Source organism: Rhineura floridana, chromosome 7, assembly GCF_030035675.1.
Source record: "Rhineura floridana isolate rRhiFlo1 chromosome 7, rRhiFlo1.hap2, whole genome shotgun sequence".
NCBI classification, from domain to species: Eukaryota; Metazoa; Chordata; class Lepidosauria; order Squamata; family Rhineuridae; genus Rhineura; species Rhineura floridana.
Genome location: NC_084486.1, coordinates 70,618,630 through 70,639,912, shown reverse-complemented (window position 1 = coordinate 70,639,912; position 21,283 = coordinate 70,618,630). Strand labels below are relative to the sequence as shown.

The 21,283-nt window shown below is 41.1% G+C and overlaps 1 protein-coding gene across 9 annotated transcripts in view; it reads right to left on the bottom strand.

Moving 5' to 3' along the window:
- Nucleotides 1-21,283, bottom strand: part of SHTN1 (shootin 1) — a 168,777-nt gene that overhangs the window by 32,640 nt on the left and 114,854 nt on the right. For 5 of the 9 annotated variants that reach the window (XM_061635884.1, XM_061635890.1, XM_061635892.1 and 2 more), the window contains 6 exons: nt 16,650-16,732; nt 14,402-14,514; nt 12,677-12,730; nt 2,671-2,791; nt 1,826-1,994; nt 66-388 (listed from right to left, as the gene is read on the bottom strand). In XM_061635884.1, the coding sequence (XP_061491868.1) occupies nt 121-388; nt 1,826-1,994; nt 2,671-2,791; nt 12,677-12,730; nt 14,402-14,514; nt 16,650-16,732 (808 nt within the window). In that variant the 3' untranslated portion in view covers nt 66-120. Of the gene's footprint in view, nt 1-64; nt 389-1,825; nt 1,995-2,670; nt 2,792-12,676; nt 12,731-14,401; nt 14,515-16,649; nt 16,733-21,283 lie in introns of those variants that run through there. The other 4 variants (XM_061635887.1, XM_061635891.1, XM_061635885.1 and 1 more) reach the window with 3 other exon arrangements.

Sequence of the window (21,283 nt, the reverse complement as noted above, 5' to 3'; positions counted from 1 at the left end):
AAAATGCATATAGCCAAGGGAACTGATAATTATGGAAATCACAGCAAGCATAGAGGAGAAGTTTAACTCTTTCCTCCCCTGCTGCAGTCCTGGAGAAAATCCCTATTCTGAAGTTTGTATTTATTTGGAGGTGTGTGTGTGGAATCTCCTTTTAACACCAATGAGGGATTTCCTCCCAATGCATATAGATTTTCTAAGGGATTGCACCAGTGAAAGAAGGGGATATATTCCCCCTCTATGCCTACAGTGATCCTGATAATTATGTATTTCCCCAAAGCTGATGCATTTTGGATTTTTCCATAGTTTAAGTATGTGCTTTGTAAAGAGATACTTCCTTTTGTGTGTCCTGAATCTTCCAACATTCAGCTTCATTGGGTATCCCCAGGTCCTAGTATTATGAGAGAGGGACAAAAACTTCACATTCTCCACACCATGCATAATCTCATACACTTTTTTCATGCCCCCCTCTGCTTTTTTCTAAATTAAAAAGTCCCAAACCTGTCCTCTTACAGCAGTTGCTCCAGAGTCGTGATCATTTTGATTGCCCTTTTCTGTACTTTACCAGCTCTACAATAACACTTTTGAAATGAGGCAAGAAGAACCGTACACAGTATTCCAAGTGTGGTCACACCATCCCTAACATGAAAACCATGTTTATCCCAGCTCCTGCAGGCCATCCAAGTACTCATTCTTGGTCAGTCACCACCAGGTCAAGACCTCATTAGTGTCCGTCCGTCCATCTGTCATGAGGATTTTTTGCCTCAATGTGCATCACATTAAACTTGCTTATGCTGAATTGCATTTGCCATTTTACTGCCTATTCACCCAGTTTAGAGAGATCCTTTTGGAGCTCTTCACAATCCCTTTTTTGTTTTAGTGACCTTGAACAACTTTGTATCAGCGGCAAGCCTGGTAACCTCACTGCTCACTCTTAATCTCGATCAGTGGCTCACAAACTTCTTTTCCCATGGACCACTTGAAAATTGTCAAAGGTTTTGGTGGATCACTTAATGATTTTCCCGCCTGTTGTAGCAATCGTAATAGACTATGCTAGATGTGGTATGATTTTTAATTGTAGTTTTATTTCTTTTTTATTCACTTCCTCTTGTTCTGTCTTTCTGGCCCCCAATCCTCTCCACTCTTTCCAAGTCACTTTCTCCTGCTCTGCCTTTTGTAGTCCCAATCCTCTCTACTCCTTTTAAGTGCCTCCTCCCCGCCCTGTCACATTCTGTCCATCTTGCTCATCTTGCGGGCAAACCACTGGTTCTTAGAATGACAGAGCAGCCATTACGCTCACCATTCACAGCTGCTGTTCCTGCTGTTCTTCAGACATATGCCATGGACCACCTGAGTGAAGCTCATAGACCACAGTTTAGGAACCCTTGCTCTAGATCATTTATGAACAATGTTCCTCAGAGGACTCCACTTTCTACATCCCTCCCCATTGGAAGAACTGTCCATTTATTCTTACTCTCTGCTTCCTGTTCCTTAACCAGTTTCTGATCCACAAGAGGATCCTCTTATCCCATCACAGCTAAGTTTACTCAGGAGTCTTTGGTGACAATAGACAGAAAGAAATGTTAATTCAGATTCCAGTTCAACTTTTATGAAACACCAAACCCTCCACTGTGTGAAGCAAAGTGCTGGCATTTCTTACACCACCCCTATGTCACATACATTTAGAACTTCATGAAATGTCAACTGCCCATTCTTGGATAAGGGACCTAAATGAAAGACCTAAATGTCTTTTGACTATTGTAAAAAAAGCAATTCGAGTTTCGGATCTCCTCGCATGAAGAACCATCAACAAACATTTACTACTTACTGAATGTTAGAACTTGTGCTTTCAACCATTTTATGACATTGTTCATCCCCCAAAGATTTGGGACTGAGTTCCACCACTAGAGTTTTCTTGTTCAATCCAGTCTGTGTTTCAATGGAACCCAACACTGGCATGGATTTGGATTCAGAAGAAGCCAATATTCCAGTTGGATCTAAAACCCAAAGAATTGAGCATTTGCATTATTATACACTTAAATTATATTATACACTTATAAGGTGGCATTGTACCAAAACATTAATTAGCCCAAAGCAGTTTTGGTCCCTATATTCACTGCTTTCTGTTCAAGAACACGCCATTTAGACACATACACCCTCATTTTTCAAGGTTTTCTTGCCAGATGTATTATCTGGATGTTCTCAGTTTGGAAAGTAATTAGGGTTTTTTGTGTGTGCATTTACAACTCTTCTTGGAAAAGCAAACAAGATTTTCTTCTGCTATGAGTTAGAAATCATATTCTTGATGGTCCACAGACCAGTATTAGCACAAAGCTTATATGATACCTATTTGTTATTGTGACCATGATACACAGGTGTTAATTTATGTGCTCATCTTATGAACCAAGTGGAGAGAAAACATATCAGTTGAAAGGATCACAATGGCTTTAGTGTCAGTGTCTCAAGTTTAGGGCAGAAGGTTGCCTAGAACAGCTTTACTGATGCACAGCTATTATGAGAACATGGATCAGCTGTGAAAGCGATAGAGCTCACTCAGTTAATGAGAACTAAAATGTTAGAAGATTTCAGAAGGAAGGCAACTAGACCTTTGGAAGAGTGTGGAAGACATCACATAATTCATTTGGAGGACCTGAAAAGCTCATGGTAACTTACTGCTATTATCTTGATCAGTTGTCACCTTTCTGCGCCGCAAAATTCTTTCCAATTCTGTTTCATTGCACTCTGTTTCAAGTGATTTTAGACTCCTTGAACTTGCAGATGTATTCATTGTTTCCTAAAATAACATATATAAATAAAATGGTCAGCAACGGTCAGTCAATGAAAGACGCTTTCAGAGTCTGTCAGAGTGCATGTAATCCAGACTTGATTACCAGTCTGTAACTTGGAGCTGCCCTGGAAGACTCTTGGTTCTGAATACAGTGGTCAGACTATTGACTGGAACTGGTCATTTGGAATAGATCTCACCAGCATTAAAAAAAAAAAATATTGCTGGCTTCCCATTTGTTTTCATGCACAATTCAAAGTGGTGGTTATAATCTTTAAAGCCCTATATGGCTTGTCACCAGGGTGACTGAAGACTGTCAGCTCCAATATGAACATGCCTATTTGTCAAGGTCTTTGTCAGAATCCCTCCACTAGGCACCTTTGCCTTCAGCTTGGTGGTGGCACCCCAACTGTCAAATGCTCTTCCTGGGAACACTTGCCTAGTGACTACTTTATTGGGTTTTAGATGTGTGGTGAATACCACTTTATATTCTGAACTTTTTAATGGTTCATATTTTAAATGCTATTTTTTTTATCTTTTTTTGATGGTTTGTTGCTGACAGCCTTATTGTTGGCTTCCTCTTGCCGTTATTGCAGTTACTGCATTTGTATTAACTTTTGCAATTAGCTGTGTTGGAAAACTGTGTTCAGTTTGTTTTACTGGAAGGTGGGCTAGAAATGGTTTAAATAAGCATATTAATTGTCCAGGTGATTGATAATACAAACCAACCCAGCGCAGAAACCCAAGTGCTAAAGGATGACACACAGAATGCATATTTTAAAGAGCTGCAATCAATGCAATCAGTTCCTCCTTCCCCCCTAAAGACAGTGAACATGGACAAATGCAAGATGCCGGCAAGGCAATCACCACTGTGACAGAATACTGGGCTTGATGAAAGCCCCTTCTCCACATTTCAAAGCACCACTCAGCAACCAAGCTTATTGGATGGCTTTGTGTAAGTCTAGGACTCAATTTACAAATAATGCTAAGCCAAGCCACGGCTTAACAAGAATACACAGGTTCCCTGACAGAAGACCGTGACTACTGTGCTCCTCCTCAGGTCCTGCTGCTGCTGCAATACTCATGGCTAAGCCATAGTTTGGCTTACCACGTCTTTCAGACAAACCATGAGCTGTAAACCAAGAACCTGGTTTGACCCTGTGAGGTAGCTTGAGCTGAGAGACACATGACTGGCCCAAGGTCACCCAGTGAGCTTCATGGCCAAGTGGGGATTTGAACCCGTGTCTTCCGGGTCCGAGTTCAGCACTCTAACCTCTGCACCACATTGGTAGAGGTACCAGCTGTCGACCTCTCTAAGGGTTAGAGCCCGTTGCAAAAGTGCTCTTTGAAGCAGCTCTGAGCTTCTCCTTTGAGCAAGGGGGCGAGCAAGCAGGCAAGAGGACAAAGTAGGCTGTAAAATGCACACTTCTTTCTCTTCCCCACACTCCTGCTCGCTTAGAGAAGCATGGAGAAGCTTCAAAAACCACCTCGAGCAAGCACTTTTAAGATAACCCCCAATCTCTCGTTTGAACCTCTGGAGCTTCAGCTGGGAGCAGGAAGGCTATCTTAAAGCCCTTTGCGTTGAGATTTAAAGAAGAAGGTGGAAGGCAGTTGCTTCAAAAAGCAATTTTGCAAAGCTGTTGAAGAGAGTCACCATGCTCCCGTCTGAGCCTCTGGCTGACGGATGAGACCTGGGCAAGCTTCCCTTTTTCTCTGCAGTCTCAGGGTAGCTGAGAGTTGGACCTGAGCATTTTTTCTGGTGGTGGTAGTGGGGAAGAGTAAGATTCCTGCAGCTGTTCCTTCTTCTCTTGGCCGATGGATGAAGCCAAGCTGGTCTCCCCATTTCTGCAGTTGCCCCTTCTCTTGGTCGATGAATGAGGCCAGATTGGTCTTCCCTTTCTTCCAGGGAGTCACGGCTCTAGGGGTGGGCTAATCTTTATCAATATTACTGAATGCCCATTGTTTATACACTGTTTTATGATGCTGTATTGTATTTGCTCTGTATTTTAAATTGTAATTTTACTGGAATTTAATTGTGTACATTGCCTAGAGTGACTTCGGCCAGATAGGCGACACAAAAATTAAATTATTATTATTATTATTAGGGAATTCCAAGGAATTTTAAGGCTGCAATCCTAACCCCATTTATCTGGGGAATAAGCCCAATTGCATGCAATAGGACTTACTTCTGAGTAAGGATGGACAAAATTCAGAGAAGTGCAAATTTCAAAAGATGGCTATGTTCCAGTTCACATATTGTTTTGGAAAGTGTGAACTGGACAGGTTCTCTTTTAAATGTGAACTGAATCAAATATCCATCCCATCCCTACGTCCGAGTAGACATGGTTAGGATTGCACTGTTAAACCTCTCCAACCGAGTCTCAGTAATTTATAATAAAACTTTTACAGTGCCATTCTCTGCACACTTGTTTAAAGTTTCATTATGTTCTGCAGAGTTTACTTTAATGAGTGTATTTAGAACTTTAGCCTCACTTCTAGTTGAGGAATGAAGCAAGGAATCCAGAATGAATTTAAAGGCATGTTTAAAAAGATCTTCAGAAGCTATTCATATAACACTAAAAATAGAAATATATTTTGCAAATTGCCATTTTGGATTAAATCAAGTGGTGAAAATCTTTCATTTTAGTGAGGGGTGTAGATATTTTTATTCTGCAAGGTTGAAAAGGGCAGGGGATGGGGAAAAACTAACTGCACATAGATTTTATTCTAAAAAGTTCAAAAGGACGAACTTACATGAGAACTGGGTCGTGATCTCTCAGCCTTCATTATGTCACTGAGTTCCTTTAAAGTTAAAAGCACTTTTTAGATCTTGATTTTGTGCCACTGATTTGTATGCACAACTTTGCACTCTGTGATGTGGAACAAATGCTATCCAATCCGGCAGTTCTTTTAAAATGATACAAAATGTCCAACTTTTTATTCAGTTTTACTTTAGATATTTTGGGATTGAAGACATGGAAATGGACTGCCTTCAAGTCAATCCCGACTTATGGCTACCCTATGAATAGTGTTTTCATGGTAAGCGGTATTCAGAGGGGGTTTACCATTGCCTCCCTCTGAGGCCAGTCCTCTCCAGCTGGCTAGGGCCTGCTCAGCTTGCCACAGCTGCACAAGCCACTGGGCTCCTTAGGACTATGCAGCTTGCCCATGGCTGCACAGGTGGCAGGGCACGTAACCCGAGCCACTCACTGTGGGGGTGATCTTTAGCTGGCCCTTTACACCCAGGAGACACAAACGGGGATTTGAACTCACAGACTCTGGACTCCCAGCCAGGCTCTCCGCCACACTGTGCTATAGTGTGATTCTTTCAAAATGAAGAGTTTGACAACAGTTACAGGGAAATCCTATCCCTACACGTAAATAGAAAGGCAAAGTGAAATTCTGTTGGTTCTCTTGGAACTCTCAACAGTCTTCAGCATCTTCAATCATGGTGTCCTTTTTGATCGTCTGTCTGGAATGGGTCTGGGAGGCATGATGCTATGGTGGTTCTTGGCACCATATCTTGTTCTTGGGTTTTTTGGGTGCTTCAGGATGCCATCTGATCCCCCATGCTTTTTCAACATCGACATGAAGATGCTGACAAAAATCTTCCACAAGTTTGGATTATGCTATTGCTAATATGCATATGCCATGTACGTCTAACTCTAATTTCAATCTACTAACCCCAAGTTATGTTAATAGGTTAACATAACCATCATCCAAGTCTACGTTCCAACGGCAAATGCAAAAGAAGAAGATTTGGAGAGATTTTATGCAGAAGTACAGGAGGAAATTGATCACACACCAAAACAAGATGTGCTGATAATCAAATCAAATCAAATCAAATCAAATTTTATTATGCAGTCATTGACCCGATATGTGCTGATAATCATGGGGGACTGGAATGCAAAAGTACGGAACAGAGAAGAACTAGGAATTGTGGGGAAATGGGGCTTAGGAGACAGAAATGAAGCAGGAGAAAGACTTATTGAATTCTGTGAAGCCAATTATTTGTTTCTTGCTAACACATTTTTTGAGCAACCGAAAAGACTACTGTACAGGTGGACATCACCAAATGGTCAATATAGGAATCAAATTGATTATATAATTGGTAGCAGAAGATGGAGAAGTTCCATACTTTCTGCAAAAACAACACCAGGAGCAGACTGTGGTACAGATCATGAACTGGTCATATCGAAAATCAGAGTAAAGCTAAAGAAGACCAACAAAGCAATGATAATGCCAAAATACAATTTAAATAACATCCCAGAAGAATATAAAGATCAAATAAGGAAGAGATTTAAGGCTTTAAACTTGTTGACTGAAAACCAGAAGAACTATGGAGTGAACTCAGAGATATTATGAGGGAAGAATGTTAAAAAGAGAGAAAGACCTCAATGGATGACTGAAGAAACTCTTAAAATGGTTAAAGAGAGAAAGAAAGTAAAAGCAAAAGGAGACAGAAACACGGTCAGAACCCTAAATGTAACAATACAGCGACTAGTACATAGGGACAAAGAGAATTATTATAATAGTTATTGTATAGAAATAGAAGAGGACAACAAAAAGGGTAGAACAAGAGCCCTATTCCAAAAGATTAGAGAAATTAAAGGGAAATTTAAACGAAGAATAGGGATGTTGAATAATCAACAGGGAAACACACTGACTGACCAAGATGAAATAAAAGGAAGAGGGAAGGAATACACTGAAGAACTCTATAAAAGAGATGCAAGGATGACAGATTCATTCACAGAGGAACCGTATGATGAAGAACCAGAAATTTTAGAATGAGGTGAAAGCTGCTCTTAAAATACTTGGAAGAAACAAATCACCAGGAACAGATGGCATATCAATAGAGTTGCTACAAGCTACTGAGACTGAATCTGAATCTGATAAAAAATTGTCAAGAAATATGGAAAACAAAACAATGGCCCACAGACTGGAAGCATTCGATATATATCCCAATTCCAAAGAAAGGGGATCTCAGGGAATGCAGCAATTATCAAACTATTACCTTAATATCCCATGCAAGAAAAGTAATACTCAAGATTCTACAACAAAGGCTCTTACCATATATGGAGCAAGAAATGCCAGATGTCCAAGCTGGATTTAGAAAGGGAAGAGGCACTAGAGATCATATCGCAAACATACATCGGATAATGGAACGGACAAAGGAATTTCAGAAGAAAATCACTCTGTGCTTTATAGATTACAGCAAAGCCTTTGACTGTGTAGAAATGTGGGTACCACAGCATCTGATTGTCCTGATGCACAGCCTATACTCTGGACAAGAGGCTACTGTAAGGACAGAATATGGAGAAACCGATTGGTTCCCCATCAGAAAGGGTGTGAGACAGGGGTAACATATAAGGAAAGCGGGATTGGACCAAGATGAAGGAGGTGTGAAAATTGGAGGGAGAAATATCAATAATTTAAGATATGCAGACATACCATACTACTAGCAGAAACCAGTAATGATTTGAAACGAATGCTGATGACAGTTAAAGAGGAAAGCACAAAAGTAGGACTACAGCTGAACATTAAGACTAAAGTAATGACAACAGAAGATTTATGTAACTTTAAAGTTGACATTTCATTCAATCACTGGCGATCACTCGTGGCTGAGCAAGATTGTCTTCCAAGATAAAGTCTTCAATAGTGGGTCCGAACCAATGTGGTGTAGTGGTTAAGGTGTTGGACTACGACTTGGGAGACCAGGGTTCGAATCCCCACATAGCCATGAAGCTCACAGGGTGACCTTGGACCAGTCACTGCCTCTCAGCCTCATGAAAACCATATTCATAGGGTTGCCATAAGTCAGAATCGACTTGAAGGCAGGACATTTACCGTAAGTGACTGTGGAAGCCAATTCTGGATCCACACAGCCTCCCACAGCGAGGACATAGGTTTCTAGATTGAAGATGGTTGTGATGAGGATGTTTGACATGCCTTCCGCTTAGTTCGTTTGTCCCATTTACCCTGTATTCTTGCTTCTTCGAAGTCCACAGCACCTTTGATAATAGTCGACCTCCATTTGGGACATTCACGGGCCAAGACTTCCCAGTTCTCAATGTTCATGTTACATTTTTTTTAGATTTGCTTTAAGAACATCTTTAAACCTCTTTTGCTGTCCACTGATATTCCGTTTTCCATCCTTAAGATGAGAGTAAAGTAGCTGCTTTGGAAGACGGTGATCAGGCATTCAAACAACATGGGCAGTCCAGCGAAGTTGATGTTGAAGGATCATTGTTTCAACACTGGTAGTCACTGTCATTGTCACTGGTAGTTGACAATGAGGACACTGAACTTGTTAAGGATTATCAATACCTTGACACAGTCATTAACCAAAATGGAGACAATAATCAGAAGAAGGCTAGGACTGGGGAGGGCAGCTATGAGAGAACTAGAAAAGGTCCTCAAATGCAAAGATGTATCTCTGAACACTAAAGTCAGGATCATTCAGACCATGGTATTCCTGATCTCTATGTATGGATGTGAAAGTTGGACAGTGAAAAAAGCGGACAAGAGAAAAATCAACTCATTTGAAATGTGGTGTTGGAGGAGAGCTTTGCGCATACCATGGACTGCGAAAAAGACAAATAATTGGGTGTTAGAACAAATTAAACCAGAACTGTCACTAGAAGCTAAAATGATGAAACTGAGGTTATCATACTTTGGACACATCATGAGAAGACATGATTCACTAGAAAAGACAATAATGCTGGGGAAAACAGAAGGGAGTAGAAATAGAGGAAGGCCAAACAAGAGATGGATGGATTCCATAAAGGAAGCCACAGACCTGAACTTACAAGATCTGAACAGGGTGGTTCATGACAGATGCTCTTGGAGGTCACTGATTCATAGGGTTGCCATAAGTCATAATTGACTTAAGGCACATAACAACAACAACCCCAAGTAGGCTGTGAAACTCTTCAACAGGGCTTGGGGATTTGAGAAAGTTGGAAGAAAGCACTCTCCTATGTCCTTAGTTGCAAGACTCAGGATGATCACAGCTCTTTGATCTCATCTCAGTCTTCTCAGGATGTGATCTGGCATTTCATTGATGTTCAGTAAATATTTATTTATTAATTAAATGCTTATACACTTTAATGTAATAAAAATACCAAGTGGTTAATGTAAAAACATTGAAAATACAACAGCATTCAATAAAATTTCCTAAAAACTAGACAAAAATGAGATAAAAAGAAAATGCAACTGTATCATCAGAAATAGATCATCAGTATACAAAACAAAAAAGAATGAAAATAAAGACTCAGAGTCCCGGAAAGCTTAAGTAAACACAGGGGGGATGATGCACTAGGCATTCTGGTCCTAAGTTATTTAAGGCTTTGAATGTCAACAACAAAACCTTGAACTTGACTCGGTAGCTGATAGGAAGTCTGTGCAGGTCTTTCTACACTGGTGTAACATGTGTAAACCTGGGGGCCCACTGAGCATCCTATAAGTTAAAATTTGCACTAGCTTCAGCTTCCAAACCAGGCATGAGAACAGGCCCACATATAACGGTATCTTATGGTAGTCTGTGAGGTTACCAGTGCTATGGATCATCATGGCTAGGCTATCTCTGTCCAAGAACAGTCATAGCTGATATACCAACCAAGGTTGGTAATGGGCACTCAAAGACACTGAACTGAGGTCACCTAGGCCTCTAATGACAGTAATGGATCAAGCAGCACCCCCAAAATTATTTTTTTGTTTCCTCAGGTAGAGAACAAACTCACCTAGAGCTGGTATACAGCCCAGTTTCCAGACCTGGGAACCACCCATTCACAGTGTCTCCTCAGGATTCAGTTTATGAGCCCTCATCCAGCTCATGAGTGCGCTCAGGGAGTGATTTAGGACATGCACGGCCCCTATCTGCTTAAAATGTTACGAAGAAATATAACTGGGTCTCATCAGCATACTGGTGACACCTTGCCCAAATCTTGTAATGATCATCCCCATTAGCTTCATATAGCTATTAAATAGCATTGGAGACAAAATTGTGCAGGATGGCACCCCACAGGTCAACTGCTGGGGGTCAAGGCACAGCAACCTATTACAAGCCTGTGGAACTAACACCATAAGCAGAAGTGAAACCACCATAAAACAGTGACCCGAGTCCCCAACTCAGGAGGATGGTCCCAGAGGATACCATATTCAATGGTATCAAAAGCTGCTGAAGGGTTGCACTCCCCCAGCCCCATCCAAGAATGTCTGCAGCTGAACCACCCCCACCCCTGAATCACTTTGTCCAACAAAGGTGTACTAGTGATTGGGTGCTACGTGGCATTAACCTCTGTGCCCAGAAATACCTACACTCTCACCTCCTTCAAGGCATCAGGGAGCACCCCATCACACAATGAAGTGTTCACCACACCCTGGATCATACAGTCCATCCTCCATGGCTGGCACAAACCAGCCAGGATGGGCATGGGTTAGAGAGCATGTAGTAGGCCACACAGCTGCAAGCTTGTCAACGCCTTTTAGAATAAAACTCCTTTCCAATGCAACTGGGGACAGTACAAAACTGTGTTTCCTTGTCTGCACACGTAAAACCTGGATTCTGCTCATCCTGGCTATTGGGAAGAAAATGGAAAATGTAGCAAGTAATTCTTACCATTGGCACATCTTTAAAGACTTCAGCAACACAGCACTTAATTCCTAATGTTTCCTTCAATTAAGTTAAATCCTGCATTTTGTTAGTATTCTGAATTTAACAGAGCAGGCATATTATTAACAAGTAACTCCTTCGTATTGTACTCATGCTACAGATCTAGTAGCAAAGCAAATCAAGTAAGGTGTTTTACATCAAGCTTGAAATGGAACAAATTAATATCACTTTGTTTACAACAATTATATGCAGACCCTCATGAAATGCATAATTAGCACAGTAACAATATGCATATAAGTATTTAGATTTACGCCTCCCAACCTTATTTTTCCTGTCTTGCTGTGCTAATGAGCAGCCTTGCAAATGCACTAGAAGTTGGTTTTATAAAATGCTCCTTGTCAGTTCTAATAGTGAAAAGATTTGCAAGCAGCAAGTTCCTATTATGGCAGGTACTGAGATTCCTATTCAGTCCAAGTCCTCAGCTGAAATTAAGAATGGGCAAATCTGTCAGTTTCAGTTTCTCTTGGCTTCTAGTTTTTCCAGTCTTAAATTCAGTTCTCTATATCAGTTTGTGATTTTTTAAAAAAGTCCTCATGAAAATTCACCAACATGTGACTTTCTCCTAATACACACAGCTTTGTGTGCAATTTTCCCTGATATAAAGCATTTTTATATGTTATTTTCACCAATATATGCATATTTATACACACCTTATCCTAGAATACGCATTAGTGTAAAAATTGCTTGGCTGGAGAACTGCACTGCAAAATTAGGAGAAGTGTGAATTTCAAAGCATGGCGGCATTTCAGTTCATGTTTAGGGAAGTGTTCAGTTTAGGGAAGTGTGGATTATGTAGGTTCACCGTTAAATGTGAACTGATCTGAACTTCTCCCCCATCCCTAGCTGAAATCTTCTGAAGGAAATAAGGCAATTATTCTCTATCCCCTAAGACATCACATGAGCGCTCTCTGTCTCTCTCTCTGTCTCTCTCTCTGTCTCTCTCTCTGTCTCTCTCTCTGTCTCTCTCTCTCTGTCTCTCTCTCTCTGTCTCTCTCTCTCTGTCTCTCTCTGTCTCTCTCTCTGTCTCTCTCTCTGTCTCTCTCTCTGTCTCTCTCTCTGTCTCTCTCTCTGTCTCTCTCTCTGTCTCTCTCTCTGTCTCTCTCTCTGTCTCTCTCTCTCTCTCTCACACACACACACACACACACCCATCTTCTTTCGGATACTTTTCACCAACAATGCAAGGAAAACAAGTATAGTGCAGGGTTTTTTCTTCTTCTTACCAGAATTCCCTTTAACTCTTTCATTGCACTCTCAGAGGGCTTGGGTACTTCTGGCTGCAAACAAACACAAAACATTCATAGATAATCTGATTTTGCAGATGCTGACTACAGCATTTAAGACTGCACAAGAGGAAAATCACATTTTGGTGGCAAAGCTATAAGCAATGGGCGTTCAAAGTGAAGTCTTCATTTTGAAGAACACTAGATCAAATTCCGAAGTGCCTCACCAGGTGGGACAGAACCACCATGCTAGCCTCCAGCAGGTGGGTTACTGTCACTTACCAGAAGGAAGAGAGGCGAGACGGCAGGGAGGTTGGTGCAGTGCAAACATGCTGGCAGGAGCACCAAATTGACTCCATCAGTGGGTTTCCACCAAACCAGCTTCCCAACTCCTCTCCATCTCCCTCTCAGTAAGCAACAACAACCAACCTGCCAGGAAGCTAGTGCAGTACCTTGGCCCCACCCAGCAAGCTATGTTGGATTGGATTGGACTATGATAATGATTGGATTAATCTTAATAGAACAAAGTGGTTTGGGAAACTTAAAAAAAGAAGACGCTCTTTTGCCTGGGTCAACTCTGCTAGAAAAGAAAAAAGGGTGGTCTTATAGCTTGGTCATACAAGACTGCATTCACTCTGCAATAAGAGGTTGGAGTGCATCAGTGACTGCTGTCCTTCTTTCCCCCAGCCTAAAACAATCAACTCTATTCTCCTCAGGCAGCCTATGGCAAGTGTATGTGTTCATAAGCATTAACTATGAGTGAGTTTGAAAAGATATCTGAGAAAGGTGGGGGAGTGAGTCCCCCTAATCCAACTACTTTTTTAACCAAACCTAAAGGGTATCCACAAATGGCAGAGGCCATAGTTTGTCTCATCAGGCCTCCAATAATTAGCTTCCTTGTCCTTCCACACAAATAATCAAAGTTTGTATTAGTATAAAGCTTTTTCCACTATTGCCTTCACCAGGAACTAGTTTTGCTTCTAGTTCCATCATAACAACACGCTTCTGAATACCAGTTGCTGGAAACTGCAAGAGGGGAGAGTGCTCTTGCGCTCAGGTCCTGTTTGTGGGCTTCCCATAGACATCTAGTTGGCCACTGTGATAGCAGGATGCTGGACTAGATGGGCTACTGGCCTGATCCAGTAGGCTTTTCTAATGTTCTTAAGTTGAGATGTCACACCCTCAGAGCTAGGACCTTACTGCGACCCTAAGGATTCTGGTATCAGAAAAGAGAGGCACAGAAATCAGCTGTATGCTTTCATTATGGTTTTTGTATGAAGGATCCTATCTCAGTCCATGTGACTGCACTAGATTTTATCACTGTTTATTTTACACTTTATGTAAACCACTAAGTGGTATATAAATGCTGTTAAACAATAAATAAATAAATAAACAAATAAACAAATAAATAAACAAACAAACAAATAAATAAATAAATAAAGTAGCATTCTTCAGCTTTGGGTCCCCAGAATTTTTTTTTACTACAACCCCCCCCCCCCACACACACAGCTTAGTCAATGGTCAGGGATGATGGAAGCTGTAATCCAACATCTGAGGACCCAAGGTTGAAGAAAACAGCTCTAGAGGAGCTTCAGTAACCCTCCTGTTCTGCTGGAATAGAGGGATAGGGCACATGTTCTATAATAACATAAACATTCAGTTCTAACAAAATAGTCAATTTGTACACAAAGGCCCCCTTATTTTATATGCAAGCTACTAACATACCTTTGTCTTAGAACGGTTGGTCTGATTAACAGGTCTAAGGTGAACCCCCTTTTTAATTCTGTCCATCATTTCTTCTACAGCTTGTCTCTTCAGATCTGATACTTCTCCTGCTGCTAAACAAATAACAAAAGTCAATTTACTTTCTGGAGTACCTTTCCTCTCAGTGTACTTTAGGGAAGACAAAGAGCCAGAAAACGCCGCCCTTCCTCACTCATGCTGCCTAGAGCATTGATTTCCAAACTGTATCACAGAAATTTTAAGGATGGAATTATGGATGGAATTTGGAAGGGAAATGGTTGTTTTTATTATAATTTTAAAACATTTATATACTGCTTTTCCAGCTCATATTAGGTGCTTGTGCAACCCACTAAATACTTTGACCTGCTACTGAGTTTGCTTGAATCCTGTTGGTAGATTCTGATAAATGTTGTTTGCATTACTTTACATGATTTTTACATCAGATAAATATGCAGGACCTTAGAATTCCTTGCTAGTCCTGATATAATCCCAATTTAACTGGTTAAATTAGACACTATCCCAATATGATTCTAAAATGCTCCATTTACCTTTATGTGCCAGGATGGAAATAGTATTGCATTTTCTGGGAAAGACCTCCAAGAAATTATCTGCTGCTTTCACAAGAATTGGACCAATGAATGACTATAAGGATGAAGTTGGAATGAGGCAATATAAGCCTGTATTCAAGGTGCATGGCAAGATAAAGAAGGCTGCACCAAACAACCAAGTACTTCAGTATCCTATTCTAGCCTGGGAGGAAGGTGGAAGGCATTATATGGGGAATCCTGCATGTCATCTTTTTGTGCCTCAGCCAGAGGTTCCTGAGCTGTCGTAACCTACAACAAGCAGAAGGCCTTAAAAAGGAGGAGACTTCAAGGCTTCTTCTTCAGCCTACCCTTTTTGTATGTCCCCGATCCCAACCACACTCCCTTCCCAGACATGCCCCTGCTGGCAGTGGAGACTCCAATGTCAGTGGGGCAGTGAATCCACTCTGGGTTTTAATCTGAACTTTGAAGGAGCTGTCCAAGGTACTGAACTTAATTGGGGGGGGGAGGTTTCAGCAACAACATTCCATAGAGGAAGCCACAGACCTGAACTTACAAGATCTGAACAGGGTGGTTTATAACAGATGCTACTGGAGGTCACTGATTCATAGGCTCACCTTAAGTCGTAATCGACTTGAAGGCACATAACAAAAACAATAAGGTTTCAGAACCTTGGACAGCTCCACAAAAGTTAAGACTAAAACCCAGATCAGATTCACTGCCCCACTGGCATCAAAGCCATCAGTCTCCACTGTCTACTGGCCCTGCTTTGCACTCTCTTTCAGTGTTTTTGCCTGGCTTGGATGTGTCCTTGAACTCTGATTATGCCCCTTAATTGTATGGATGGAGGATAAAAAAGGGTGTGTGTGGAAACATAGCACTGTACAAAGGTAACATTTACATTCATTGCTCAACCTCCTTTTGCCTCTGGCCCTGCCCAGCACTGACATGTGGTCCCTGGAAGGTTGCACACAAGGGAATATGGCACTCAGGCTTACAAGGAAAAATCTAAGGAATAAATGTATTTTTTTTAAAAAAAAAAAATGAGGTTTGAAAAATAAAGCGTTCTAAGGAACTCTACAAAATACTGTTTCCTGTCTAAAAAAACAAGGCCAGTCATGGAGGGAGGGAAGCTCTTCCCACAGGTAAAGCCAGCAGATCAGTCTTCCCTTTCAATGAGGTGAACTAGATATAAAAACTACTCCCTAGACCCTGGGGCAAGAAGGGGAGAATGAGAAATGGTGGTGCAAGGAGACCTATGGGGTGAAAAGAGTGGGGGCTAATTGAGACTGGAATGTCAGGAGACTGTGGAGGTGGTGACACAAAACCTAAAGAGTGACAGTGCTACTCATGTAGGTTCTCCAGCAGTTTAGAACCCTACACGATCAGGATCCTAAATTCTGCAGGGAGACTAGAGCAGGCTCCCTACTGCACGTTTTTGTCCTCCAACACGTGGAAGGCAGTGGGGATGCACATGGTGATGTGACAGCAGAGGTGGAGCTAGCACACACATTCCCACTGTCTCCCTCATCACTTGAAGGATAGAATGACTTAAAAGGGATGAAGATGGTTCTTAAAATGAAAAGTTTGCTTATGTAAAGTTAAGTACCCAGAATGAAGGTAAAGACAACATTTTATTGTTCTAACAAAATGGATCATTTTGTCAGGAAGAAAATGTGCTGTACCTGAGTCTTGCTGAGATGCCTTTTCCTTCTTCATCATGCTGCTGTTTGGATGAGACTTCTTACGAATCATTGACATAAGCGACCTTTCACAAAGTGGAGATGGAAGACAGTCATTCAAGCTTTCTCTTGTGCATGGCATCTGCACTTTCAGAATCAGCTTTAGGGCCCTTAGCTGCCTGTAGTCCCATTTGATAGGAGGGCATAAACACTTCTAGGATCAGAGTCTGCTCATGTGGCACACACTGTGGAAAGTATTAACTGACAAACAGCTAGGCTCTTTTATTGACAAGAGTGTTCAAACACTTCCAGGCAGAGACAGAAATGTCACACCTCCTAAAAAAATTCACTAACGTGTTATTTGTTTCGCTATTGCTGTTGACAAGGCATAGCGCAAAACGCTCAAGATCTGAATATTAAAAGGTAACCTGGCACTGTGACATGTGTGACAAAATAAAGCCTTCTCACACAATAAAAAATTGAAGGGTTAGAAATGTTAACATGACGCATTACACTCCAGAGAACAATGCCACCCAGCAGGGTGTCCCTATATTGTCCCCTCATTTCGACAGTATGTATTTGCTGAAATAGGGCTACCGGTAAATAAACAAAACGAGAATAGAAAATAAAAAAACCTTCACAGTATCTATGCTTTCTGTTCAGTCTATAAAGCATGATATTAATCTTAAACAGTCACAGCTAAATCAATATCTGACCAAATATGAGAGGTCATTGTCATTCCTTCTGTTTTCTTTCCTTTTTTTAATAAAAAAAAAAACTTTTTACATGCCTTTAAAGGGGGGGAGGGGTTATAATTATTATATATGTGTACCAGAAAGTTTTGAGCACCTTTTAAAATGCTAAATAACTGGCAAATGAATACATTCAGTGATCTTTGAAACAACCACAATGATTACCTGCAATGTTTAGAGGATAAACACATTTTAGAAATGTGAGAACTCTTCCAAAGAATTAAAGCTTACATGCATGACCTGTTGTGCCCCAACCATATTTTATCCTTTGTGCAAGCTCTGACCCAGTGACAATAGTGCAATATCTATTCTGCATATAATGGGGAGAGAACTTCTGTTCCACAGTGGCCATATTTCTTTATCTACTTATTTATTTATATCCCACTCTTCCGCCCCAAAGAGATCAGATAAACACAGTAAAACAATAAAACCCTGTAAAATACAGACAAATGACAGAAAACAGCAAAACTCACAGCAGGCCAAGTAACTAAGAGGGCATAAAAGCCTGATTAAACAGAAGAGTTTAACTGTTCTCCTAAAGACAAGCAGAGAAGGAGCCATATGGACCTCCGGGGAGGGAGACTTCGAGAGTGGGGGCCAGCACAGAAAAGGTCCTTTTGCACATTGGAAGATCTCAATTGTATGGAAGAAAGTGGTTATTCAAGGTCCCAAACATAGCTACACACACACATGATTAAAAAAACAAACACCCCCAAACCCCTCTCCCAGAGTTGTTTGACCTGCAGAAGACCTGAAAAGATAGCTGAAAGGACTGCCATGTTATCAGAGCAAGTTAGTGCAACTGACGGATTTTGGATTGACAATAGGAAATAACTGAATTAGTTTAATGGATAACTATTATTTTATTCCTTTGTTGTGAGAAAACCGTAACTGACAATTGGTTAATTTTTACATTTTGCAGTTGTTTAATTGGTTTGATTTTTTATAAAGTGGACTATAAGACTTAACTGACCACTACTTTATGGAAGGAGAGAGGAAAAAACAAACTTTCAACCTTTTCATCTGTAAAGACAATCATGAGAACTGGGAACAGGCAGATTTAAAAAAGACTAAAAATGAAAACACAAATATCAATACCTTGGAAGAATTAAAAGGTCATCCCTTTGCATAGAAATAAAAAGGCTTGAACATCAGCTACATGAAAGTCCAGAATGATTTAAAAGACTAGCAGGAAGATATATATATAAAAAAAACTGCTAAAGAAGAGATATGTTTAACAATAGATGGTTGAAGTGATAGAAAACAAGATCAAACCGGGGGAGAGATTCCCCCCCCCCATCCCACTGAATTAGGGTTGCCAGGTTCAGGGCCTGAGACCGATCCTGTATCTTTAGGAGAAGAGAAAGTCAGCCAAATGCAGGTGTTCTTGCAACCCTGTAATGGGAAAAACCACAAGGTGGAATTCTCCCTTTCCCTTGCACAACTTTTAAAGATACAGAAGACCTCTTGGATCTTTTTCAGAATGTTTGGAAAAATCGATTGCAAGACATTTATCCATACATTTTTTCTTGTGTTATAATGAGTGCTTTTTCCCTTTTCAAATGTACTGTTTCATTTTTTAAAATGTGGGGGTGGGGTACTTATTTATGAAACGCACTTTCAAATGTATGGGTCACAGTTTTTTGCCTTAGCTTAGTAGCCAGCCAACCCTTCTAAATTAGACCAGCAGTGGTGTAGTGGAGACGGAATGTGAGGGAGCCCAGCTCTGGGAACTTTTTCAGAGTAGGAGCAACAACATGATCTGCAGGAGTACCAGGGTAATTGAGGGACCTTCCTAACTTTGGCAAATGAACAAAGTGTAATTGAGGCTTTCAAGTTTTACTATTGTTTGTGGTAGATCAGCACAGAGAAATAAGATACTGAGGGAAATTGTCAGGCAGAGTCTGGATTCTTCACTAGCCCTCGTCAGGTGTTACCATCCAGTGTAAGGAAAACATGTGAGGGGAATAGGAGTCAGGATGAATGCACTATCTCTTCCCCCTCCATTGTCATTCCTGTCACCTTCAACTCATGGAGGGTGACTCTGTGAATCAGAAAGCATTCTGTACCTGTGTGTGTGGTGGGAGGAGCCCCCACGAATTTTAGAATTCTGCTTTTCCAGGATACTAAAATGCATGGAAGTCTCCACAGATACAGGATGAGTTTTCCTTACACTGGATAGTAATGCCTGAAGAAGTCTACTTTGTCACATGACTGAATAATTGATGAACAAAGCTGCCTTTATGGACTCTCCTTGTAGATGAGGCTGTGGATTTTCCTTGGACTTCAAAATTTACCACTACACCACTGGCACACACACAACAGGACTGAAGAAAGGGCTAGAGTTGGTTTGAAGCATCAAGGGAGACATGTGATCTCTTGCATCTGTCACAGTGAAGGACATAGAGCCTCTGAGTTCTTGGCAACTCCTGGAGAACTCGCATGAGAAGAGGGGAACTTTGCAGAAGGGATCTTGACCAGGACAGGGGCTGTCATCAGAGAATAGAGGGAATCACCACTTGCCATTATTCTTGATAAAAAGTTACATCCCAGGGACTGAAATGTGTTGCCATCTTGAGAATTTCTACAAAAACTACTATTCAACATACTGAACAACAGACAATTATGTAGGTACCACAAATTAAACAAGAAGGAAAGAAATCTTTCGAGATCTAAACTGTTACTTTCAAAGAAGCATAGGAGACAAGGCACTCAAATCTTATAAAGAGCTACTAGCACATACCCCATAATTAGATTTCAGCCCAAGGAAGTACTGCAGTTCATGTTAAATGTTAAACACACATAGCAAAGAATGACTAAGAATAAAAGAATTGTAGAGTGAGAAGCAACCCTAGAGGTCATTTAGTCCAGCCTCCTGAAATAATGGAGATGCAACAACAGCATCCCTGACAGATGGATGCTCAGATTCTGACTAAACACCTCCAGCAAAGAGCTTGCCACCTTCCAAGGCAGACAGGTATCTGAATGTCACAGAGAATTGGATATGCAACAGATTAAATTGTAGAAATTACATACATATTTGAACTTTGTTTCACAAGACACCCACCCTGTCTTTCTTCCTAGGAGGCAAAAGTGCATATAAATCTAATTGAACTCTGTTTCACCTTGCCCAATCTCAAAGCGAGTCATGCCATTGTATCCATTTTGTAGGTAAATTCCTATAAACATGTAACCAAGTCCTGTGGTAGGGGTGTTTATTCTGGAGGTAGTTGTTCCCCCTAGATTCCATGCTGCCATCTTCTCCCAGAAAGGAAAAGAAAGGCTTTTGGTTTCTCTCCACTACTGCCTCTTATTGCGGATCCTTTGCAGTTACATAAGACACAGACTACCTCTTTAATCTGCCAGAGCAGGGGAAGCAAATAAGGTGTTCAACTCCCATCATCCCTGATCATCGGCCATGCTAGCTGGAGCTGATGGAAGTGATAATCCAAGAACATCTGGAGGGTACCATATTGGCTACCCCTGGGCTAAACCAAGTATTAGATATAGAATCAAACCTTTGGGTGGATTTTTTTACTGCGACCCTCTGTGTTTTGTTAATAAACCTGGTATTGTGGTCAATTAATGTTGGGTGTGTTCTGATTGGGGGGAGATTCTGACTAATCAAATTTCACCCCACATTACCCCTTTGCTCCTCTCAGCGAATCAGATGTATGTGCTAACCCTCTAGGGCAGGGGTAGGTGACCTGTAGCACTCTATATGCTGCTGGGCTACAACTCCCATCATCCCTGACCATTACTAAGTTGACTGGGGCTGATGGAAGTCCAACTAAACCTAGAGGACCAGAGGTTCTCCATTGCTGCTTTAGGGCAGCTGGATGGACAGAGATTGGAAGTCAGTGCCCCAGTTAGATCTCTCCCTCA